This window comes from Centruroides sculpturatus, unplaced genomic scaffold (genome assembly GCF_000671375.1).
Source record: "Centruroides sculpturatus isolate CEXI.00-Female unplaced genomic scaffold, Cexi_2.0 scaffold334, whole genome shotgun sequence".
Classification (NCBI taxonomy): Eukaryota; Metazoa; Arthropoda; class Arachnida; order Scorpiones; family Buthidae; genus Centruroides; species Centruroides sculpturatus.
Window position 1 is genome coordinate 415,040 of NW_019384688.1, and position 23,152 is coordinate 438,191.

General features: G+C 29.4%; 1 protein-coding gene and 1 long non-coding RNA gene across 2 annotated transcripts; one reads left to right on the forward strand and one right to left on the reverse strand.

Annotated features, from left to right (window-relative positions):
- Positions 1 to 267: 267 nt before the first annotated feature.
- LOC111627108 (aquaporin-9-like) lies at positions 268 to 21,874 on the reverse strand. Its single transcript, XM_023370666.1, has 7 exons — positions 21,707 to 21,874; positions 17,485 to 17,608; positions 17,283 to 17,420; positions 17,009 to 17,133; positions 1,178 to 1,395; positions 949 to 1,107; positions 268 to 726 (listed from the first exon to the last, which is right to left on the reverse strand). Exons 1-6 carry the CDS (start codon positions 21,803 to 21,805, stop codon positions 951 to 953), a joined length of 861 nt encoding a protein of 286 aa, XP_023226434.1. The 5' UTR covers positions 21,806 to 21,874; the 3' UTR covers positions 268 to 726; positions 949 to 950.
- LOC111627110 lies at positions 5,356 to 7,587 on the forward strand. The gene is made up of 4 exons (XR_002756977.1): positions 5,356 to 5,710; positions 5,793 to 5,864; positions 5,952 to 6,040; positions 6,255 to 7,587. It is a non-coding gene; the product is annotated as an uncharacterized LOC111627110 (long non-coding RNA).
- Positions 21,875 to 23,152: the final 1,278 nt, after the last annotated feature.

The following is a 23,152-nucleotide window of genomic DNA, read 5'->3' on the forward strand; positions in this document are numbered from 1 at the left end:
TAAATTACGATATATTGTGCTTTAAATCTACAATATTTACTATTTTAAATTTGAATTTGTCAATGAACAATTTTTTTTTATTTTTCGATAAATTAATTAGACAAGGATATACTGAAATTCTAATTTTAAAATATTCGTGATATTTTAGTTTTTTAGTCTGTTTCTAATTTTTCAGGGTTATTTTTAATACCATACGTTAAAAGAGCGCTTCATAAAATATTATATTAATAAAAAAAAATATTTCAACGTTTCATAAGTGAGAAATCATTTTCGATTTTTTAAATAACTTTATTATGTAATCATCTACAAAAAGTCGGTGCCACAAAACACTTATCAAAACAATTTTTAGCATCTAAAGTTGACAATTTATGTACACTGTATAATAAATACTATAATATTCTAGTACAAACTTAATACATGATTTTTGTCGTCCGATTTAAAAAAAATTTCTTTTACAAAAAAATATATAAATTGTTTTTTCTTCCGATTTATAAAAGTGTCTACAAAATTAACAATACAGTTGATATCTAACTGTGTATATACATATTGCAATCTAGTTTGTAGTATAAAGCCATTTGCGTCAAATCGTAATAGCAGTTACTAAGTGAAAAACTACTAATTCTTTCCACATGCATGGAATTTTGGGCATTTGACGCTGAAGCTATTTAAATAACCGAAATTATGATCTTCTACATTCACTTCACTAATAAATTATGTAATTTTTATCTGCAAGAAAAAAGAAAAACATTAGTTAATATTACATTAACTAATGTTTAGATTTTAATATTTTTTTTCTTAGATTTTAATAAACATTAGATTTTAATATTTTTCATTTAATCTGTATTTTTAGTAGTAGTAATAATAATAGTTTCTTATAACTTTAAATTTCTCCGAAAATAGATGAAAATTATTTCCAAATTATTTGATTTACTAGTTTTAAAAATTTACCCCTATTTCTTATTTTTGGCTTCTATATAATCCATCTCTTTGTCAAATTCTTCTTCAGGATCGGGCCAATGTAATTCTATTCCAAGATAATAAATCCATCCTCCTACAATTGCTCCTACATGTGGTCCCACCACACCAACCCACCAATAGTTTCTGTATCTGTAGGAAAACAATGTTTCGGTTTTACCGATTTAATTTGCATTATACTAAAACATGAAGTGCTACTTACGTAAAAGGACTTGCTCCGTATCCTGCACATGAAGTAAATGCTCTGGTTGCAAAATCACGTGCAGGGTTCAAGGGTGCCATACAGTTCAATCCGAAACACATGGCTGTAGCCGAAATCATAAATCCTAAGACAATTGGGTGCATCCATTTCGGCATTTGCATATTTCGAGGATCAATTGTCGCCAATGCTGTAAACATCAATAATCCTGTGCCAACGATCTGAAGTATTAAATTCAATTATTCAAAAAACAAACTTAAAATTTAGAACTTAAGTTGTGTATCTGTTCGAAACAATTTTGAGCAAAGAAAACTTTATGTTTAATTATTTAATCGTAAAAAATTATAAAATTGAATTTTTTCTTATTCGGAGTCCCACATTGTAAATATAGACTTAATATTGAATTAATATTGAATCATCCAATTCCCCGGAAATCTAGTAAAATGTCTAAACTGTCATTTTATTATCTAATGGGCGATTTACAATACGGAGAATATGACTACGTGTGAATTCCTGACTATAGTGTAAATAAAAATTGTTAGTATAAAAAATGTTATGATAATTTGAAATGAAATACTACACTGGAAAGATAGTTTATACATAACAAGCAGTGGTGCGTTATGGATCTTAGGTGAACCCAGACAAAGTTTCGAGGATTCACACATCCTATACTTAAGTGTTTTTATATATAAGTGTACTTAACAAGGCCAGATTTAGATTTGTTGTGGCCCTAAGCTATAACAAAACACATTTGGTGAAGGGGAAGGCTTTTTATAATAAATTTATACGGAATTTATATGAAGCTTGTTTCGCTTACGTATAAATTTGGCAATGGCAACGAATATGTATCTGTACCACTAATTTTTAACAGACGTTATCTGTTGACTCGGGGATTAATTATGTAATATATACTTTACCAAACGGAATATAAGATAGGAGCAATAAATCGACTGAAATTTATTTCGTGTCCCTTAAAAATGGGACCCCAGGCAAATGTCTTGTCTACGGTATAAAGCGTAATTGCTAACAAGATTGTTTTTAGATACGGATTTTAAACGAGTACAGAAAGTAAAACAAACGTAATGCAATATGCAAAGTATTTTTCAGTAATACAAGATGATTATTCATTTAAATAATTGTTATTTGAGAAGACACTTGACAAATACCTATATAGTAACGAAAATTGAAATTTCATCATACAAAAGTTAAAAATAAAAAACAATAAAAATAAAACAACGTATAAAATTGATATAAATTTCTCCAAAAATGAATTTCAGATTATTATTCCTGTATATTTTAATAATTTTAATTTCGACCAGAACTACAGTATACTTTATACATTTAAGATATCAAATTGAGATGCCTACAGTATTTTTTCTATAAGTTATTATTTTATAATTATAAGTTATGTAAGTGTAAAAATAAAATTTTCTATCAGAAAATGTTTAAAAATTGTGATAAGGTATTTTGTCCATTTAAATTTCTTTTTTGTAAACTTTAATGCTATTAAAATGTAAAAAGTTATCCATGAAAGTTGCAAATCAAGCAACTATGAATGCGACTGATGGAAAAATAAAGGGAGTTTATGAATAACCCGATATTAACTGTATCATAAGAGTGAATAAAGATTTCAGTTTTGCTTAGGTTAAATTTTAATATTAGAAACACCAATCAAATCATTCGGATGGAAATAATAATTTATGTTCAAAATAAACTAACGTTAAAAATTCAATAATTCAAATTAATAAACATTACTAATACAGTATATATATATATATATATATATATATATATGTATAACTTGTATTTTCGACATGACAATTTAAAAAAAAAAAATGCTTTAGCTACGTAGAATATTCAATTTAAGTGCTATATTAATAAAAATTTCAAATTGTTTTCTCCCTCTAAATTTTCTGTATGATGTAAAATTAAAATAAGTTATTTAACAAGAAAAATAAATGACTGTTTTAATGAGCTGCTGCTTTAAAAATGCCTCAATGATAATTCTTTTACATCATTACTAACGAGCAATTATTTATTATTGTATTGTGACATCGTCGCAATGCCGGGCTGCAATTTTTAATCGTTTAATTTAAAATATATACTCTCCACCTCAAATTAGTAGCGTCTTGCCTTTGTACTGTACATCATACTTTTCCTGTTAGCAACAGTGTCATGCAGTCATCTAACTCCTTACAGAAGAAAATTTTCGAATTGAAATAAACGTGATTTCTATTCCAAACCGGAAGTTTATATACAGTTAATCGGGCCTCCTGACCCTAATTTTTCCACATTGATCTCGGATTTCATGTAACTCCGTTCTCGAGATTAAGACAGACGGACGTCAGTGGAGTTTATAGGGTCTACAATTTTTTCAAATTGCAGCCCAATTAAACAGACCGAATTGCAAGTTGAAAATGAAATTAATGTTTTGGCATATTACATGCTCATTTTAATAAATAAGGTCTGTAAAGAAATTATACAAACACTTGAAATTTATAATTTCACATAATATTTACATATACCAATTTAACAATTAATAAGCACATTATTATAAATTACTACTAAAATACATCATATTCATATATAAAAATATTCAAATTTCTGAGTTATGAATTAACAAAAATTACAACGTGTAGACATTTCTTGAGGTAGCAAGATGGAAAACTCTTCTTTCTCTCACTCTATAGATTGTTTTCATCTGATCATTTATTTATCCCATCTTGGTCACCTTTTTAAATAACATTTTGTACAGTACTTCTCCAATAGATTTTTTTCAGAAGTGTTGCAATCTGCTTTCAAATCACGGACAAGTAAAATCTTGTAAAGATTTTTCTCGCTTTTTTCCCTCCTGGCATTTTGTATTGTAGAAACTTAAGTCAAAATGATACAATTATGGGAAGAAGGTAAATGCTATACACCGTATTTTAATTTTCATATTGCTAATGAAGTACATTGTATACTGTATGCATAATTATTTTACAGCAGATTTGGTTGACGGCGGCCGGATGGCCAAGCGGCCAAGGTGGCAGCCTACTGCTCTGGGGAACCCGGGCTCGAATCCGGATGGGTCGATAAATCCCCAGGAATTTTTCGGGGGATACTCCGTCCGGATATGTCGAGCCCAGTCCCTCACCAGCCGGCCTCCCCATTGTGGCTTGGCCCAACTCCTAATGGACTTGCGAAAAGAGGTCCTCTTAATGCCAACAGTGCGAAAATAATTTAAAAAAAAACAGATATGATTGTAATTTTTATATTAATTCCACTCAGAAATTTGAGTATTTTTATTTGTGAGTACTGTAATTATTTATGAAAATGAGCATATTAACTGTTAAATTCGTATAAACATAGAGTGAAGTTAAACATACTTGAAATTTTGTGTATAATTTCTTTACAGACCTTACATAAACACGCAGTTTTCTAACAAAAATTTAATTACAGTAACGAACCAATTATGTTAATTATATTCCAAAAATATTTTTGACGAAATAGGTATTAATATTTTTCACTGAGAATTGCTGATTAAGAATACAAATATTTTTGTATGTCATCCTATTTAACTTTAATTGGGATTGCAAAAAAATAATGAAAGTCGAATAGCTATGGTTCTCTTAATATTGTAAAGATTCAAACTCTAATCCGATCAGGATTGTCGTCATTTTTTCATGGATTTTAAGTCAGGTTCTATTTATTTCTTATCTTTCGCCCATATCGGCTAAATCCAGTAAGATTAGACCTTTATACGAAGCAATATATTATAACGTAAACAAAAACCAAATTGAATTTAGATAGCAAAAACAAACAATTCTTAACAGCTCTCAAAGTATCTACTTCAAGACAAAAATGTGCCTACATATTCAAAACATCTGTTTTTATTTCGTTTTTTAATACTATTCACTAAAATATATAACGATATGATATTTATTCTAAGTTTGCAAAGCAATACACATAACAAATAGCAATCCCCCTCAAAGACCGTGGATCTGGGTCGGATTAACCCATTTTGGGGCCCTAGACATTTTCTTCTTCAGGGTCCCCTGCCGGCTCTTTCAATTAATAAATTTTGTGACTATTATTTCTATTAAATCGCATACGGACACTGCAGCTGCTTAATAAAAAATAAAAGCAAAATNTCATGGATATCATTTAATTAATGCAAAGTTCACTCTCGAAGTCTCGCTTTGTAATTTGAATTTTGTACTCTTGGTCAAATCTTTTCTGTTGGTGTCATTTTAATTACTTGCATGTTACTATTTACAGAAAGAATGAAGAAACTGAATGAATATTTTGTTCAAATCAAAGTAAGCTATTATAGAAATGCCAGAAAGATTGGTATCGTAATTAACAAGCATACCTATTTTCTGTTATACATTTCAGATTTATACGGCTATTTTGTTCACATTTCATTCTTTACTTTGAGTATATTGATTCTTTATGACTTGAACCCTCTTCTGAACATATTGTTTTTTGATATCTTTTGTAAATTCGACGGCACTGATTATAGTTTCGTTTCTGTTATCTCATTTCACATCTGCTGTAAGTTTTCTATAATTATTTTCAATTTTTAAACAAGATTTTCACATTAATTAATTCTTTGTTCAAAATCTTAAATTTTCAGGTCTATGGAAATTTTAACGAATGCAACAAATTCTATTTCGATCAAAATGTTTCGATATAATATAAATTAAAGGTAATGCGAATGCTAGACATATAATGTATATACACAACATTTCCATTTTCCCCATTATTTAAATGCCGAATGTTAATTTTCCAAAAGGTATTAAACTTTATGAAGAGATTCAGCAAACTCTAATCGGCTTATCTGTTAATGTATTCTTTATTATTAAAAAGTAGTTTTTGATTAGGGTAAGTTAAACTTCTAATTAATAAAAATACGATTATTATAGTTAAAAATAATTATTATTTTAACTTGTAAAGGAAAGTAACTTGTACATAACTTAGATAATAAGTATTTCTTTTTTTTTTTTGTTCTCTAAAAATGTTGAGAAAATGAATTTGAAGCGTTTAATTTAACACAAATACACTTATTAATGTTTTTCATAAACTGTGTTATTTTCAGGTGGTTAGCGCTATATATTCTCTCCTATCTTCACTGCTCGAAATACGAAAAGAAGTTCTGTACACGGAAGTTCTGTAAGAAAATGATTTATGTGAGTCCCACAAATATGAGTAGTATTTATCAACTTTTATAATCAGCTATTGTATTTGCAACTCAGTAGAGCCGTTATTAGTTGCAATATAAGTTAATGGGTGGACTACACACAAAATAAATGGGAGAGAGTTAAGAGCGTTGCATATGTACCGTACAGCACATGCATCATTAGTGGTTTGGGGAGATTTACGATGACAAATGTCTGTCTGAAACACCGAATAAAGTAACTTTGTGACTTTGAACAAAGGAAAAGGCGTTTATGGAGATCTGAAGTTGTAGAATCGCTATCCGTATCTACTTTTAAATTGGTTTTTACAGATATAAGAAGTTATGATAATTATTTTATCTCGAATGAATTTTTTATATCATACTCATAAATGGTATGTAATTAACTTCAGAGATTTATATTGTTGTACATTTTTTTTTATTTTAAAGAAAATTATTATGTCCACATAGCATGAAGTCACAGGATGCATGTTGTGCACCATTGGTTTAAGGCAACACAACATATCGATGATCTTTCAAGGGGGTGCTTCCTGGGAGGACTTTCTTTATAAATTGACCTTTATTTAGGGGTTAGACATGCAAAGAAAACCAAGAAAATTCCTCCATGCGACTAGCCCATTCACGAGGCGTGAATCCACGTGGGACCAGTGTTCAATGGTTATTTTCACTCAGCCATTAATGGACTAAACGAATAGAAGAAATTTTCTTAATCTACATCAAAACTACCGAATAGAAAACCGTTAGCGAGGTCACAAACTCGTGACGAGGTCACAAAACTCCACGTTTTCCAGGTTTTCCAGGTTTTCTCATGTTTGTAACACCTAAATAGGGACCAGTTTCCCATAGGATTTTCTTTCGGGAGGCACCCCCCTCGGCAGATCGCTATGTGTCGCGTCGCCGTAAACAAATAAACCAAACCAAACAAAAATTAAAAGAGATGAACGCACTGCGATCAATACTTCCACATCTACTCAATACATAGTAAAGAATTAAAACAATACTAAGATCTAGTTAAAATAAAATGCAATCAGTTAATTTCACATAGAAAACAAAGATGGTTGTCAACCAATCGGTAACAACCATCAACTATTTGTCACCAGGGCCGGCTAAGGTCCGCACTGGTGACAAATCGTTGAGCCAAACATTCTCTTTACTCCAAGAAGCGCTGCGCTAAAATTATAAACTCTGCGAAGAAAAGAAATTTTTCTTCTTATAATAAACGATTGTTAAAAAAATTGAAGCACATTTCAGTACGTGAGAGTATTTAAGGAATGCAAAACTGATACATGAGTTGTAAAAATTCAGATAAATAAAGGTATTTGATATTCTTTGTTGGCGTTGAATTGTTTCTTTAATTATTGAAACCGATATACCTCAGATTGAATTTAAATTATAGAAAAACATTCAGTAGTAGTATGAAAAACATTGCTTAAAAAGTTTAGTTCATCCATTACTTAGCATCCGATATAATTATTTTTAAGATGCTTTCCACTATTTGAAAGTATCAATTCAGAATTAAAAAGAAAGGAAGAAGAAATAATTTCGCGTAATTGCAGCGAAATAACAAATTATAATCTAAAGGAGATAATGTAAAGAATGTTATTCTAGAATTATTAGGATCTGTTCTGCTATAGCATCGACGGAAACCTCTGGAAATTTTATAAAATTTCTCTAATTATTGATTTATGTAATTTTTGTCCCAGATTACAGTAATTAAAGCCGAAACGCGTCGCGAAGTAAGGAAACGAAAAAATTAAAGTCTACAGATTGACTTTTGATAAGATTTTGATATGATTCTATAGAATAATCTACACTTGGGGCAACATAATTTAAGTGATATGCATCATTCCTTACCTAGCACAATGTAAAAATTTCAACAGGATATTTAAACTCACTAAACGGTCACTTGGTACTGATTACAGGCATCTCCAAACCATTTTCCGAATTTATAACTATTCCTTATACCAGTGACTTTCAACAGGGTGCCACATAATATAGTGCTGTGCAGCGCCACAACACTTTACCGCGCTTTTCGTACTTTTGGTAATATAGTATACGTAACTCTACGTCTATAAAGATGAGGTTTTTTGCGGCATCCCTACAAGTTGGGGTGCCATTCCTAGAAAAAGTTGAAAAACACTGCTTTAAACGTTCGTATATTTCTAACTAGCAGACAGACCCATTATTGCGCTTTTAATATGATTTCTTATTATTTTTTTAAACTCTTTCCGCCCTTAGAAAGCCTCTTTTAGCAAGCCCATTATAGATTCAGTCAGGCCCATAATGGGGAAGCTGGGGGTGAGGGACGGGGCCCAAGAAATCCTGACGGACCACCACCTGAAAAATTCCTGGGACTTTTTTGATACTTACGGATTCGATTCCTAGTCCCCCATAGCTGTGGGCTGCCATCTTGACCGCTCGGCTATCCGGCCGTTTTCTTTGTAGGCTTTTAGAAAGTTGTCATATCTTTTTCGCCGGATATGCACAATGCAGCAAAATGTGCACATCCGGCTAGGTAGATGTTCGATAAGTAAAGAGAACCCGATAAACTCAACGCGGCCAACCCATTAGTTAGGCACGAACTCACTACCAACTACAACTTCAGTGGTTTTATCCACTCGGTCGCTGGTATACCACATTTATATAAATCAAATATATTTCTTGTTGGTGATTCGGTTAATCTGTAACCCAAATATTCCAGAAATTTTAAATTTGTATACAGAATTTGCTAGAAAGTTTACAGACGCTTTCAGTATTGAAAGTTTTATACAGTATATTAAGTATTGCATATAATGCGTAGAAGGGAACTGGATTCTCTAATCCAAAAATTCGTCGTTACAAAAATCATTCGAAATTTATTCACAGACTATTCTATCAACCCCCACAATGAAGACGCATATATAATGCTAAGGAATAATCGATTAATCCGTCATTGTCATGTTTGACAAACCATTGCGACAAATCGTTCACAAGATAAAAACAATAAAGGACCTAAGAATTAAACCTTTAGCATTAAAAAAAAATCCCGAATCATCTTCTGATGTTTAGTATCTGTACAATAATCCTGCAAATAAAACTCGTCTTTAACGTTTCTGAATTTGATAAGTTAATTTCATTTTAGTCAGTAAAATAAAAAAAAAAAAAAAACAATCACTGAATCAAGAACTTTTCGTAAATTAACAAAAGAATTTCGAAAAACGTTCTCCCTCCTTCGAAATTTGTTTTCGAAATGAATACAACACAAAAATGGCACTGAAGACTACTTTTGAACAGTACATGGCTGAAGTATATATTAATAAAGAACTATAATTATATAAATCAATCCATTTTTAAATCCATTTGCCAGGATCGATGATAAGTTTTCTAACAACAGAAGTCGGATTGGCCTGTAACTTTTTGAATATCCATGTCTTTCTTATGAAGTAAAATTATTTTAATCGACTTCCAGTCTCTGTAATCCCTACCAGTTCTCAAAATTTTATTTAAAAAGATTTAATAAATATTTTTTTAAATTTGGCACTTTCATAGGTTTAAAATAGTTGTTCTAGTGAGCAATGTTCCCTCTAATTTTTTTTGTCGATGAGCCGAACATATACTTCTCTGAGCAAAAAAAGTTTTGCTGAGCAGTAGGGTTTCTCATTTCCCGGGAAATTTGCCTCCAGCGGGATTACGGGACAAATAATTTCTTTTCTCGGGATCCCGGGAAATTCCGGGATGAGATAGTAAAATAAAATTCTATATGAATAAAAAAGATCATACAGGAATATCATAAATTCGAATAATTTAAGTTATTTTCTAGTAAGTGTAGGGCCAATCTCATCCATACGGACAGGTTAGGCTCAATTAATTTATGTTCTCCTACATTATAAGATGAAAGTAAAATAAAGCGTTTCATTGGGAGTTTTAATGATTACGAAAAAAATACTAATTTATTTCTAAAGATGAAATAAAAAATAAAGTGCGATGAGTGATATTTACTTTCAGCAAGTCTCCGCTGTTCAATGATGCGCAAACACAATACATAGATATTACATGAACTAACAAGTAGAGACTTGTAAAACATAGGTAATAATATGCAGCAAGAAACCTCAAAATTTCTCTCTTAGGTGAGTCTTCAAGATGCAACTTTTCGTATAANCGTTTTCAACGCAAAAACGTGTATGTCGGACGTTCAGCGCCGCCTTCCTGTAAGCCTAAAAGTTTGACATCAGCGTTTGGAACGTCGAGCATGATCCCATTGACATTTCAAGCGCCATTGTCAAACTTCTAGGCAATGTTTCCTCTAATTTTTTTTTAGATGAGCGGAACATATACTTCTCTGAGTAAAAAAAATTTTTTGCTGAGCAATTCTGAACAAAAAATTTTTCTGAGCATATATATATAAAATATTTTTTTCTAAAAAAATTAAAATAATTAATTATAAAGTAGAGATTAAAATTCATTTTAAAACATACTTTTATACGAAATATTATCTTTTGTCAATGATTTAATGTATTTAATCGAAAATATGCTGTAGCAATGCGCAGCAATAATCATGTTGCAGACAGAGTGAGAAATAAGTAAACAACAATTCAAATAGGTGTGCATGCTCGCCTGCGCGGCACATAAATTCTCGTGCGCGGCAACAATTTGAGCAGTGCGCGACCGCGCAGCCTAGAGGGAACATTGCTAGTGAGACAAAGATTTCAGCTCTGCACTAATACAGTATATAAGATCTTGCCAGTGGCGTGCCGTCATTGGAAGCGATGGATGCGCCGCTTCCCTTGTATTTTCTAAAAAATAAATACATATTAATTTTAATTATATGAAAATAATCGCACGATATTTTATTATATCCGCATTATGTATCTTATTACAAATTTCTATACTACGTGAAAAAAAGATAAGATCGCAATTGTATATTCGAATATTAGTGGCGGAGTGGAATCTCTGTATTGTCAGATTCCAAAAAGCGAGATTCGCGCATGCGCTTTACAGAACACCAACCTCACCCAGTTTAGCTGGCGGAAGCCTAGGACAGTGTTCCGCAACGTGTGTGATGGCACACTGATGTGCCATCACATGGTGAAAGGTGTGACGTGAACTTTTACATATTCTGTTATTAGAGAGGTTGCGGCCGACGTTTTCATTGCGAAAACGTGTACGTCAGACGTTCAGCGCCGCCTTTCTGTAACCCGAGAAGTTTGACAATGGCGTTTGGAACGTCAGTGGAATCATGCTCGACGTATCAAACGCCATTGTCAAACTTCTAGACTTACAGGAAGGCGGCGCTAAACGTCCGACGTATACGTTTTCGCGTTTAAAACTTTGGCCTCAACCTCTCTAATTTCAAATTTTATTTATATATTTTTATCACAGTTGTGTTTCTTACGCTTGTATTTCATTCTCTGCCGCAGTATTGATGAAATAAGATGATGTTTGTTTATTCTTTATTACAAACCACGCATTTTTATGTATTCTAAGAAATTATATGTAAAAAATTTGCTCACAGGTGTTGATGTCTGTTTAATAACAATAATAATAGGTTAGTGGCATTACGTAATTCTATTAATAGTATCATATCATACGATTTTGAGGGGAATAACATTTTGGTGTGCCGTATTGAGTCATGGGTGTGCCGCAAGTAGAAAAAGGTTACGGAACACTGGCCTAGGACCTTGGGTGGAAGCTACACACGTATAACGCTTCCAATTCTATCCAGGACCGGTTCTGGGCTGTTAGCCACCTGCCCGCTAGATATTTGGCCGCCCTCGCCCGATTACGCGAATCACGAGTAGATTTATAACTTAACCCAACCGATAAGAATTTACTGGTATGTTTTTATGATAGTTCTGGTATAGTTGACAGGAGTTTAAAAAATCCTTTAAAATATATGATATTTTTATTCCGCTCTCCGATTTTATATTATTCACGGATTTCAATGTTAAACCAGGTATATTACGATTTCGTATGTCCCATCTCTACGGGGATGTAGAAAAAAACGTGTACAATTCTTGTATAATGTTAAAAAATTAACTGTTACTTTGACAGCGTCATTTACAACTAAATTTAATGAATGAGAGAGATGCACGAGGTACAGAATTTTCTACAGTCTAGAATTTATTTTCCTTTCATTTACGATTTATGTATCCGTTTGTCATAAAAATTTAGACACTGCAGCTGCTTAATAAAAAATAAAAGCAAAATTATTTAACAATATTTCACAGGATTCAAGAATGCATATAGTTATTATTATTCTTATCGCTATAAAAAAAATTCTAAATTAAATATAAAAAAAAATTCTAAATCCCTTTTACTTTCAATTAGAAGAAACATAAGAATACGAGGGTTGTTCAAAAAGTTCCCAAACTTTATTACAAAAAAAATACTTCATATACTTCACATATTTGTCAAAGTCCCCTTCAAAGTAATCTCCTCTGCAACGTATACACTTATTTCAACGGTGTTTCCACTTTTTGAAACAGTCCTGGAACATTTTTTCCGGAATGCTTATAAGCTCCTCAGTCGTTTTTTTCTCTCTGGAATGGTGGTATATCTTTTTCCTTTGAGCGTGTTTTATAGTTTGTTGGAGAACAGGAAAAAGTCTCTTTGTGCCAGGTCAGATGAGTAGGGGGAAGCACAGCGGTCTTGTTTTTGGCCAAAAACTCACGAGTTCTGAGGGACAAATGAACCGGAGCGCTGTCGTGATGAAAAAAAACATTCGCCGCTTCTCCAAAGTTCGGGCCGTTTTCGCCTGATTTTGTCTCTTAGGCGTTTCATAACACCAAGTAGTACTCCGTGTTAACTGTATGGCCTGTATTTAGGTATTCGTGATGCACAACCCCTTTTGCATAAAAAAAACAGTCAACATCACCTCAACATTTGAGCGAACTTGTCGAGCTTTTTTGGAGCGGGAGTTGTTTCACCCACCCGTGGGAAGTTTCCGTGAAGGATTTTCGGACTTTCACACAGAATTTCACAGAACAACGCTGCTCTTTTAAAGAGCTGATTTCCGCGGATCTGATTTTTCGCCGAACCCCACAAACACCCCTTCACATAAACGGCCGTAACTAATCACTAAATCGAGATATCAACAAACGGGTTGAAGGAGGTTACTCGGGAGGTTTCCGCGGACACAACGCCTCCAATTAAAAAATAACCAACTGGAGGCGCGCTATTCAAAAAGTTCGGGAACTTTTTGAACAATCTACGTACATTTTCTTTAGATTTTAGAATTCACTATAACTATATAAAAATCAATACTGTATATTTTTGTTTATTTGTTTATTATATACAGTTGTCCAAAAGAAAAGTAAACTATCTTATTTACAAATCTTTTCAAAATAGACAGTTTGACCGGGCCCTATACATTTGTCTCATTTGTCTATGCGATGATCCGGCTCTGCCGTGGATAAAATTATGTAACATTATATTTCAACAATTAGAACAAACAATACAAGTTCTGTACTTGTATTGTTTGTTCTAAATAAGTAAAACAGTTATGAGTACATATTGCTATCAATATTAATTAACGATCAATATCATTCGCTTCTCTGTATAAACTAAGGCAGTTTTATGCACTTATTAAATTAATTATGTGGTAGTTTTGCGTGGCCGCTCTCAATCGACCAACAGTACTTACTTTCTCCGGTTTTGCCCAGAGAAAAACTGATGGATGCACTTGTTAACTTGACTTTGGTGCAATTTCTGTAAGCGATGCCCTCACCGACGATTGGATCTTGATTTTTTTTTTTTTTTTGCTGTATTGAAAGCAACATTTCTGAAATAATTTATGTAAAAAGGAGGATGAAACTATTTTCTATTATAGTTCTTGCAAATCAAACTAGACTAGTAAACAACGAAAAGTGATTACTACTAAAAAAAGTACTCGTACATATAACTTACTGTAGTATTCTTTGATTATACGTTGTAAATGTATTTCCTGGAACGAGTATTCTTTTGTTTAGTTGTTCTACGAGAGTTGATTTAGCAAAGATGCAACAAAATTTTAAGCAAGAGACAAATATAGGATTCTTGCTATCAAAATATAACAAAACACAATAGAATTCCAAAAAATTAATGCTATATTAATGTATTCATTTTTTAAATAGCCCTGTTCACGGTGAGCAAGTCCAACCTAGTGGATATTGTTATTTTGGATATAAAGTACGATAAAATCTGTAGAAGCACGCCATGGTGATTTGGTTCAATTTTGTTTACATTTACTTCTTAAAGGATTTGGCATACTCGTAAGGTGTACTGAACGTATGGTAAAATGTAGGTTATGATGTATGGGGCCTTATTTATAAAAATGGTGGTTGTTGATAAATATGTCAGATGGCGAAAAAATTAAACACTAATGTGTTGCAGTTTCAAATCATAGAGTCGAAGACATTTAAGTAACATAGTTCCGTCTCTCAAAGACTGGAAACCGGTTTGATACAAAATAATTTTGTGGTATATCGGATAAGGAAGAGGTAGTTAAATTAATATAGTAGCTAGAAAACGTTTAGAGGAAATGAATCAAATTATATCTCAACTTCAAGTTCTTCTTTCTAGACTTGAAATTTTACAAATTAAACGTGAAACTATGCGCAAGATATTCGTCGTTGATATGAAAGAATTTTTGAAATGTTTAAATATTAAAAATTAAAAATCAAATTTAATGAAATTTTAAGTCATACAATCAAAAATTTACAGCAAATGAACTCAATTATAGCCTATATTTTATATATAAAATATAAAATGAATAATCTTAAAACGAGTCCATGAAAATAACGTTGCCCACAGGCAAAATCTTTTCTCGAAACTGAAATTAGGACAAACAAATTTACCTTTAATTAAAACACAAAAAACGTGTTAAAGATCATTTGATAAGTACAACAAAGTATAAAAGGCATTCGTAACTAAATCTGTAGCTGCTGAAACTGATTGAAAAATGCTATGCTAGGTTATTAATCTAGCATAGCATTTACGAATTCTATCATATCTAAAAACTTTCATTTCAAACGTTAATTTTCTATTTCATATATATTTTAAAATTGAGTAATCTTTCCGATGTTCTGGATGTTTCCTTTACAGATCTTTATTTTAACTCAGTGCTCCTTGTTATATTAAATATACTGTAACTTAAATATTCTGTTCCGTTCACATAAATATACATTTAAAAAATGAGTTTAGTAATTTTGGTTTGCAAAATTATTTTATTTACTAAAAAGATGGAACTAAAATCAGTTTAAAATTTTTAAATGCTTTGTTATTATTTTTACTGTTGACAAACATTAAAATGATGAGAAATTACAAGATATTCAGGATATGTATCAAAACTATAAAATCACTGATATTAAATTAAGAATTGTTTCGCAACTTCTTACCATAAATAATATTAGTCTAAATCTTTCGAATAATTATTTTTTTTTAATTTATGACTAAATTATGCTTAAATAGGCCAAATGCTGTATTCGTTTAATTATAATTTAAAATAAAGAGAAAAAATTAAACTATGAAAATTAAATTCGTTATTAGTTTTTTACTCAAGAATTAGTTTGTATTAGTGTAGTAACTATTTTAATATATACTTTTACATTGTAGTTAAATGTATAATTTTATCATTTAACATTTCTGCAATCTATTTTCAACGTATGCTCCTTATTTTTATTACTATTTCTTTAATAGTAAAATGTCAGTAAATGAGACAGTCAATTACTATTCATTAACATTTCGTTTCAGCTTACCGAAATCAGTTATATATCAAGTCTGTCTAATTACCTGTATTTTAATTTAAAATATTTTCAGTATGTCCTGAAGTGTTTTCAAATTTAATGCGTAGATTTTAAAATATTAAATTATTATAGCATGATTTTGTATTTAATTTTTAGTTTTGGCTGAAATCATAACTATTGGACTATTTACTAATTTAGTGAATATAGTTAGCTGAAAGTCAGTTTACGTTTATAAAAACTTTTTCACTCAAATAAATTTTAATAAAAAAATATTTCACATCAATCTATTTTAATAAACATTCAGTATAATAATGCAAATTCTCCATAGATTGATGTGAAATATTTTTTTATTAAAATTTANAAAAATTTTTAATATATATATAACAGTATTCATTCAAAAAATTCTAAATTAACATAGTAAATAAAATTAGTAAAATAAAAGCAGTAAAACGGGTAATTCTATTATTTTAAAATAATAATTATCAATATGTTTCATTTTAAACAAAACATATGCATGGGAAAAGTGTTCTGAACGTTTATTTTTCTAACTTCATGACATTTAAATATAAGATTTAGCCTAATAAGTTTGACATATTAAACTACATAAATTAATTTCTCTGCTGTATTATATAGATATGAGTTACTTATTTTCATTTATTAAATTATACAAGGACACTTTTAAGTAAATGTACATAAAATGCATATTTATCTTGTCGAAGTGCGATAGTTAAAAATAAAAATATTAATTATACATATTTTTCATTTTTCAAAATAAGACAAGCTATCAGCTTAAATCAAATTTAGAAATATATTTTTGTATTAAAAAAAGCAAGTTAATTGAAATTAAAAAAAATCAATTTTTATTAATTATAAAATTTTAAAAAGAAATTAAATATTTCAGATTTATGCTACATTCTTTTTTAGAGTTTTTAAATATAATCTTTAACTTCATACCTGATCTAGGAAACACGTTCCTATTGATACAAATTCTTTCGGGTATGTTGCCCATATTAAAGCTGAAGCAGTTCCATTCGTATCTTCAACCATTCGAACACCGTGATCGAAATGGTTAAGAGCATCTAATTTATATCACATTAAAAAGTTTTAAACTATTGCGACTAGCTTATTGATATAAATTTTCATAATCCAAAATTAATGCATATTTGACAAAAATGTGTTTAAATTTATTAAAAAAAACAAAAAACTAATAAAAATGCTAAATTATTACCGTAATATGTTGCAAAAAGAACAGCTGAAGCAACAAAAGCACCAAGATGCTGTGCAATTAAGAAAACAGGAACTTTGATCCAAGGTAACTTGCCAAGTGTAGCAAATGCCACAGTGACAGCAGGATTAATATGCCCACCTGAAAACAAGTAGAAAAATTAAGGAACAAATAGTAGATCTGAATTTAAAATATTTAGAGCTACCTGTTAAGCCGCCTGCAGTCACTACACCTAAGATGACAGCAACACCCCAAGCCCAAACTATAGCAAAAACATCCGTTATTTTCCCTTCTAGCACTTGTACTGCAAATGCAGCATCTCCGTATAACTATTAAAAATAAAAATACATTAAACAAGAAAATTTTCGTTAAAATTAAAGTATGCTGCAGTTTTATATTCCAGAAATATGCATTATTTATGAAATTATCTGCTGGAAACAGTAAGTAAAGCTATAGTTTTGTCATATTGTAAATTGAGGTTCAATCTTGAACATTTAAAATGAGAAATAAGCATATTTTGCACATAAGTAAAACATGTCAAAATATAGATATTTACTTTTATTACATAAATTGAATAATCGAATAGTTATTTAGATTATATACAAAAAAATTACTCAAAACTAAGCATAGAAAATTGTCACTAAAGTCCCTACTTATCATTACCTATTCCGCAGCTTCTTTCTTCAACTCAACTAACATGCGAATCATAACTCTGGAAAACAATTTTAGAAAGATCCTGTTGTGCAGTGACTGATTAGATTTGCACGTGCATTTGTGTAAAACAATATTTTTATTTTTTTAAATTACACATTAAAGTTAAATATTTTTTGATTCCTCTAATTGAGGAATAAAAAAATATTTAACTTTAATGTATCTCTCTGCGCCTATAAAATGTAATTATTAAATCGATCTAATACTTTTGTTGATAAAGTATTAATAAAATATCATTTCTAGATATTTTCGATTTATAATATTCTAAGTCAACTCTGTTGGAAAGATGTTGGTAAGGAATTTTTCTGAAACAAGTTAAGCTATTACATAATTAAATGAAATCCAGTTAACACATAGTTCATGTTCTTAGTTCCGGCATAACAATTTTACTAATTTTTAGTAAACTTGATACTTAAAAATTTATGTAAATTTTAAAATAATATGTTTATTGGTGTAACATTTACGGTTTCGTTTTTTACATCAGTTTCGGTATGTACCGTACGGTACAATATGCTTTAAATATGACACATTTTTCGTGCAAAATTCGTTTGCTTCAAAGTCTAATTTTTTAAAATCTAGGACTACAATAAATTTTTCTAAGAAACTAAGATTACATCTAATCAAAAATAAGCTATATATTTTTTTATCGTATACATTTTTTAATACTAATTTCCTAATTAAATGCAGATTATTCTACATATCAGCAATTGACTTAACGTCCTACTTTTAATATAAAAATGTGGTATGTAAAAATTTTAAAGTTGTTTTTTATTTATAATTATTTCGTCAGCAATAAATTACCTCTAAAACGATCGATATACATGTTCTTGGTACTTAAATAGCATTTAATTAATGATTCTTTAAACATTTAAATTTGCTAAACTAATTATTTACACAGTAAACTAACAAATTTATTTTGTAAAAAATAATAGAAACGCGAATATTCATTATAATAATGTTAAGTTTCAACAATAACATTCGGGCCTAATCTTTGAGTCATTCAAAATACAGTATTAAAAAATTAAGTTAATATAATAATTGATAGTGGTATCTCTTGTAAACTATCTGCCTGAAATATTTACTTTAACTACATAATATAAGCTTATTTATAAACATTGCTATAACTACAGTGTTTTAAACAAAAAACAGGAAACATTTACAATAAAAGGAAATAAAATTTATAAATTTTCAAAATATACGGAGAATTGTTAACATAATAAATTAAACAAAAATGCAATGTAAATAATGTTTACATAATCTAAATATTTAACTTTTTTTCATAGATTTACTTCTTCAATTGTTAAAAGTGTCAAAACAGCTTTAAGTCGGATTTTATTCTTGATACTTTCATTAGAGAATTTATAGGATTTAGCGAAATCAAAAAAATTCTACTTTTAAGATTCAATGTCACGCAGTTCAAATGCACAATCGAAACATGGCAACTTTTCTACATACTATAGATTATTGGCAAGCTTTTGTGTGATAAATTAGTCAAGTCTAACATTATTCAGTAAATTGTTGGTAGACAACATGCAGACAAAAGTTATATGTAGACTGCTTGACAACGAGTCTAAAATAGACATACAGCAATTTAATTTCCATTGAAATAGCAAAACAGGTTCAATTTTCATTAAAGTAAAAACGCCTTATTGTTTCGATAAAAATTCAATTTCATTTGTTAAACGAAGTTCTAAATATATACAGAATTATTGGGAACTTAAAAATTAATATTTTTATCTACAAATTTTTTTCGGTTATAAATTTTATGGATATAGATGACAACACTTAAGAATGCAGGTATTTAAATTATGTGCCTACATAAAATGAATTAAAAAAAAAACTAAAATCAATGTAAACTAATTTTAACGGTATTAATGCCTAAACAGTTTTAAATTTAATCTCATTGTTCAAAATAATGAACCGTCAGATTTTGTTTGCACTTCTTAATTTAATTATCGATCGATTTGACATGACTGACATACCTTTGCAATCTTCGGAATTTAACCTTTGAGCAGTTATTTGCGTTTCATATTATAACTATATTTAAAAAGGTCTAAAATTCGCTTTAGTTTTCTTTTTAAAAATAAGATATTATTTAAAAACTAAACTATTTGACAATCTTGGGTTGAACGATGGATAATTTGAACAGTTGTGCAGAATGTGTACAAAAATTTTATTGATGTACTATCACAATATGCCGAGTGCAAAGACGTCTACACAAAATTAACTTGAGAAACTGAGCATAGAGTGAGCAATATTCGCAACTGCGACATGTGTGAAAAAAATGGTTGGCAAGAGGGTACAAATTTAATTCTTCTTTCCAAGCATTTTAAAATGGACTCTTTCTCTGTCATTTTAAACTAATTTATTTATATTTATCTGCATTATTTGTATTTATATTTGTAGTTAACTTTATCGTTGCAAAAATGCTATATCGATTATACTTTTATTATGATTGGAGTAAATACATCTTAATGAAATAATACATTTTAAAAAATTGGTCTTCACATATTCCAATACTAATTTAAATTGTATTGTTTCTTGTAAAATATCTAAAAACTTATTTAAAAACGCGTTGTGAGTAAAATATATATAGTAAAACTATCACAAAGTTAACGTAACTTTACATATGATAAATTCGAACGAGTGGAATTATTCACAACTATTGATATAAAGGAAGAAAAATTATAAGCTTATATATATACTTATAAGCTTATATTTAATATAAACCAGAGTAAAAACACTTAAAGATGAATTATATAAACAGATCCAAGAAGTTAAATTAAACACATGCTACGACAATTTGATTTCTGTTTGTCCCTAATATATGCAATTAATCGAATAATACTAAGAAAATTGAAAAATAAATCCCAAAATACAGTAGTTAAAAATCTTTTAAAATTTTATATATATAAATCACTCACAAAATATGCATTATGTTAATCCATTATTTATTAACAGAAGAGAATCCAAACAATTTATAAATATATTTTTCTAGATCAAAAGTAAATATATCCTTTAAACATACATTTTAAATAAACTCTAAATGTATTTTTGTAATCTGGTAAACAGTTACGATCATAATAATAATAAACCTTCAAAACAGCATATTTCCTCTTAGAGATCAATATTATTCAGATAAAAGGGGAAAGAAATATAGAAAACAAAATGGATTTGCTAGTTTTTTCTAATTAATTTTGAAAGAATTCATTCAACAATACTTTTCGTCCAATGATGAATTTCTACAAAACAGCAATATTTGTAAGTTTATTTAGCAATTTCGATCACGTTATGTGAAACAATTATCAACTTTTCAAAAAGAGGAGCAAGAGTAGTCTTAGATACTTCTATTTATCCTTGTCAAGGTCACATCCTTAACACAGGTGGATGCAGGTTTACACTCTCATTTTAAATTTCGTAGTAGAAATAATCATTTGGAGTGAAATTTCGCATTGTGTAAAAGCTAAAAATTAAAAAAAATCTACGACTAAAGCGAATTTCATAACTTATCCACTCGAACTGCCATGGATAAAAATAACGCAGTTGAAAATAAACTACTTACACGTTCATTGCACGCTTAAAAAAAAATACTTAAAATTATTATAGCAAAAGGTTAAAAGTTCATTTTAAAGTTGAAATAACCGAGATGCCTTCTAGAATTTCATTCACAAATAAAATACTTATTTAACTATTACATTCGAAATGATTTTACTTACTATTAATACGAACGTAGCAAGAAACTCGGCTAGAAATTCCCTTGCTAGTACGTTCTTAATTCTAAGTGCTTTGAGCCACCTGTAAGGGACGGTACCCATCTTTGGAAATGGCAGAGTTCAAAAAGACCAAACAATAATAACTTTGTGGCAGACGATATTTTCTCCCTCGCAGCGCCATCTGACTTCATAAATCGACTTAAGAGAAAAAAAAAAGAGAGAAAAAATTTACACAATAATCGCGACAGATAGCGATTAAGAGAAAGCGAATAAATACTAAACAACGATGCCATTGTTGTTCTAATTTTAACTATAAAGCAAACATTCGTTACTCTAAAGTTCGTAAAATGTTATTTTTACGAAAGGTGAAGTCTTTTTTAATCTCAAGGACGGACGGAAATAATTTTTTGATATGATCCAACCGAACAGCGATATATGAATGAAGATTTCGGAGTAAATTCGTACTTTATATTTAATAAACAGTTGTTATTATTATTGTTGTTTTTATTCGAAACGAAAATTTTAATTTTGTATTTTCGTGTAAATGACGAGCTGTCAGGCGCTACACGACGGTTATGTAAAGTTGTTACATGATCGGGAGAAAGAAATTTCTGGAATTAACATAATTTTGTGATTATTAAATACATTATTACAAAATCGTATTAAACAAGCAATAATTGCCGATAAATTTCCAAATTAATTTATAAAAATTTTTTTAAACTGTTGTTTGAATTGTAATAATAAATTATTAACCAATAAAAATGAAGTATTTCTTAAACTCAAAATTTAAAATTTCTACGAAACTAAAATACATCAAATTATTTATAATATGCATTTTTTTCCATATTCATTTTCAAATATTACGTGTAATAAATTTTATATAATTTATAATATAATATATTAATAAATCCTTTTATAAAATTGCTTTATGCACGGTAATCATTTTCATCCAATTAAAAGACCATATCTGTATTCTTGAAGTGTTTGTGATGAATGTATAGACCAATAATATATCTAATTAATAACTATTTGTAGTATTAGCTTTTTCATCATCCAAAACAGAAGAAAAATACAAAAACATAACTAAATTCTCATGAATTTTTCTTGTTAAAAAAACATGCTTATATAACGTGTTTAATTAGTACAACACTTACAAATTCAGTTAATTAATAAACAGTTATATTTAGTGACAAACTGACAAATAGTATATATTACAACATTTCAAGTATTAGTATGTACAAAAACAGTTTGTCATGTTTGTTCTTTAATATTATTTAAATACTTTTCAAGGTTAGGATACCTTGAAAACATTTAAAGAATATTAAATATTTATAATATTTATTTTTAAATATTACATATAAAATATTAAAAAATTAAATTTAAAAAATTATCAGAATTTATACATAAGCAACAGAAAATATACAAATACAAATAAGAATTTAAATTATG

Coding starts and splice junctions, on each gene's coding strand:
- LOC111627108 (XM_023370666.1), bottom strand. CDS start 21,805: ATGGGTACCGTCCCTTACAGGTGGCTCAAAGCACTTAGAATTAAGAAC. Junction 17,609..21,706: donor TTGCTACGTTCGTATTAATA/GTAAGTAAAATC, acceptor TATTTTTAATAG/TTATACGGAGATGCTGCATT. Junction 17,421..17,484: donor GACTGCAGGCGGCTTAACAG/GTAGCTCTAAAT, acceptor ACTTGTTTTCAG/GTGGGCATATTAATCCTGCT.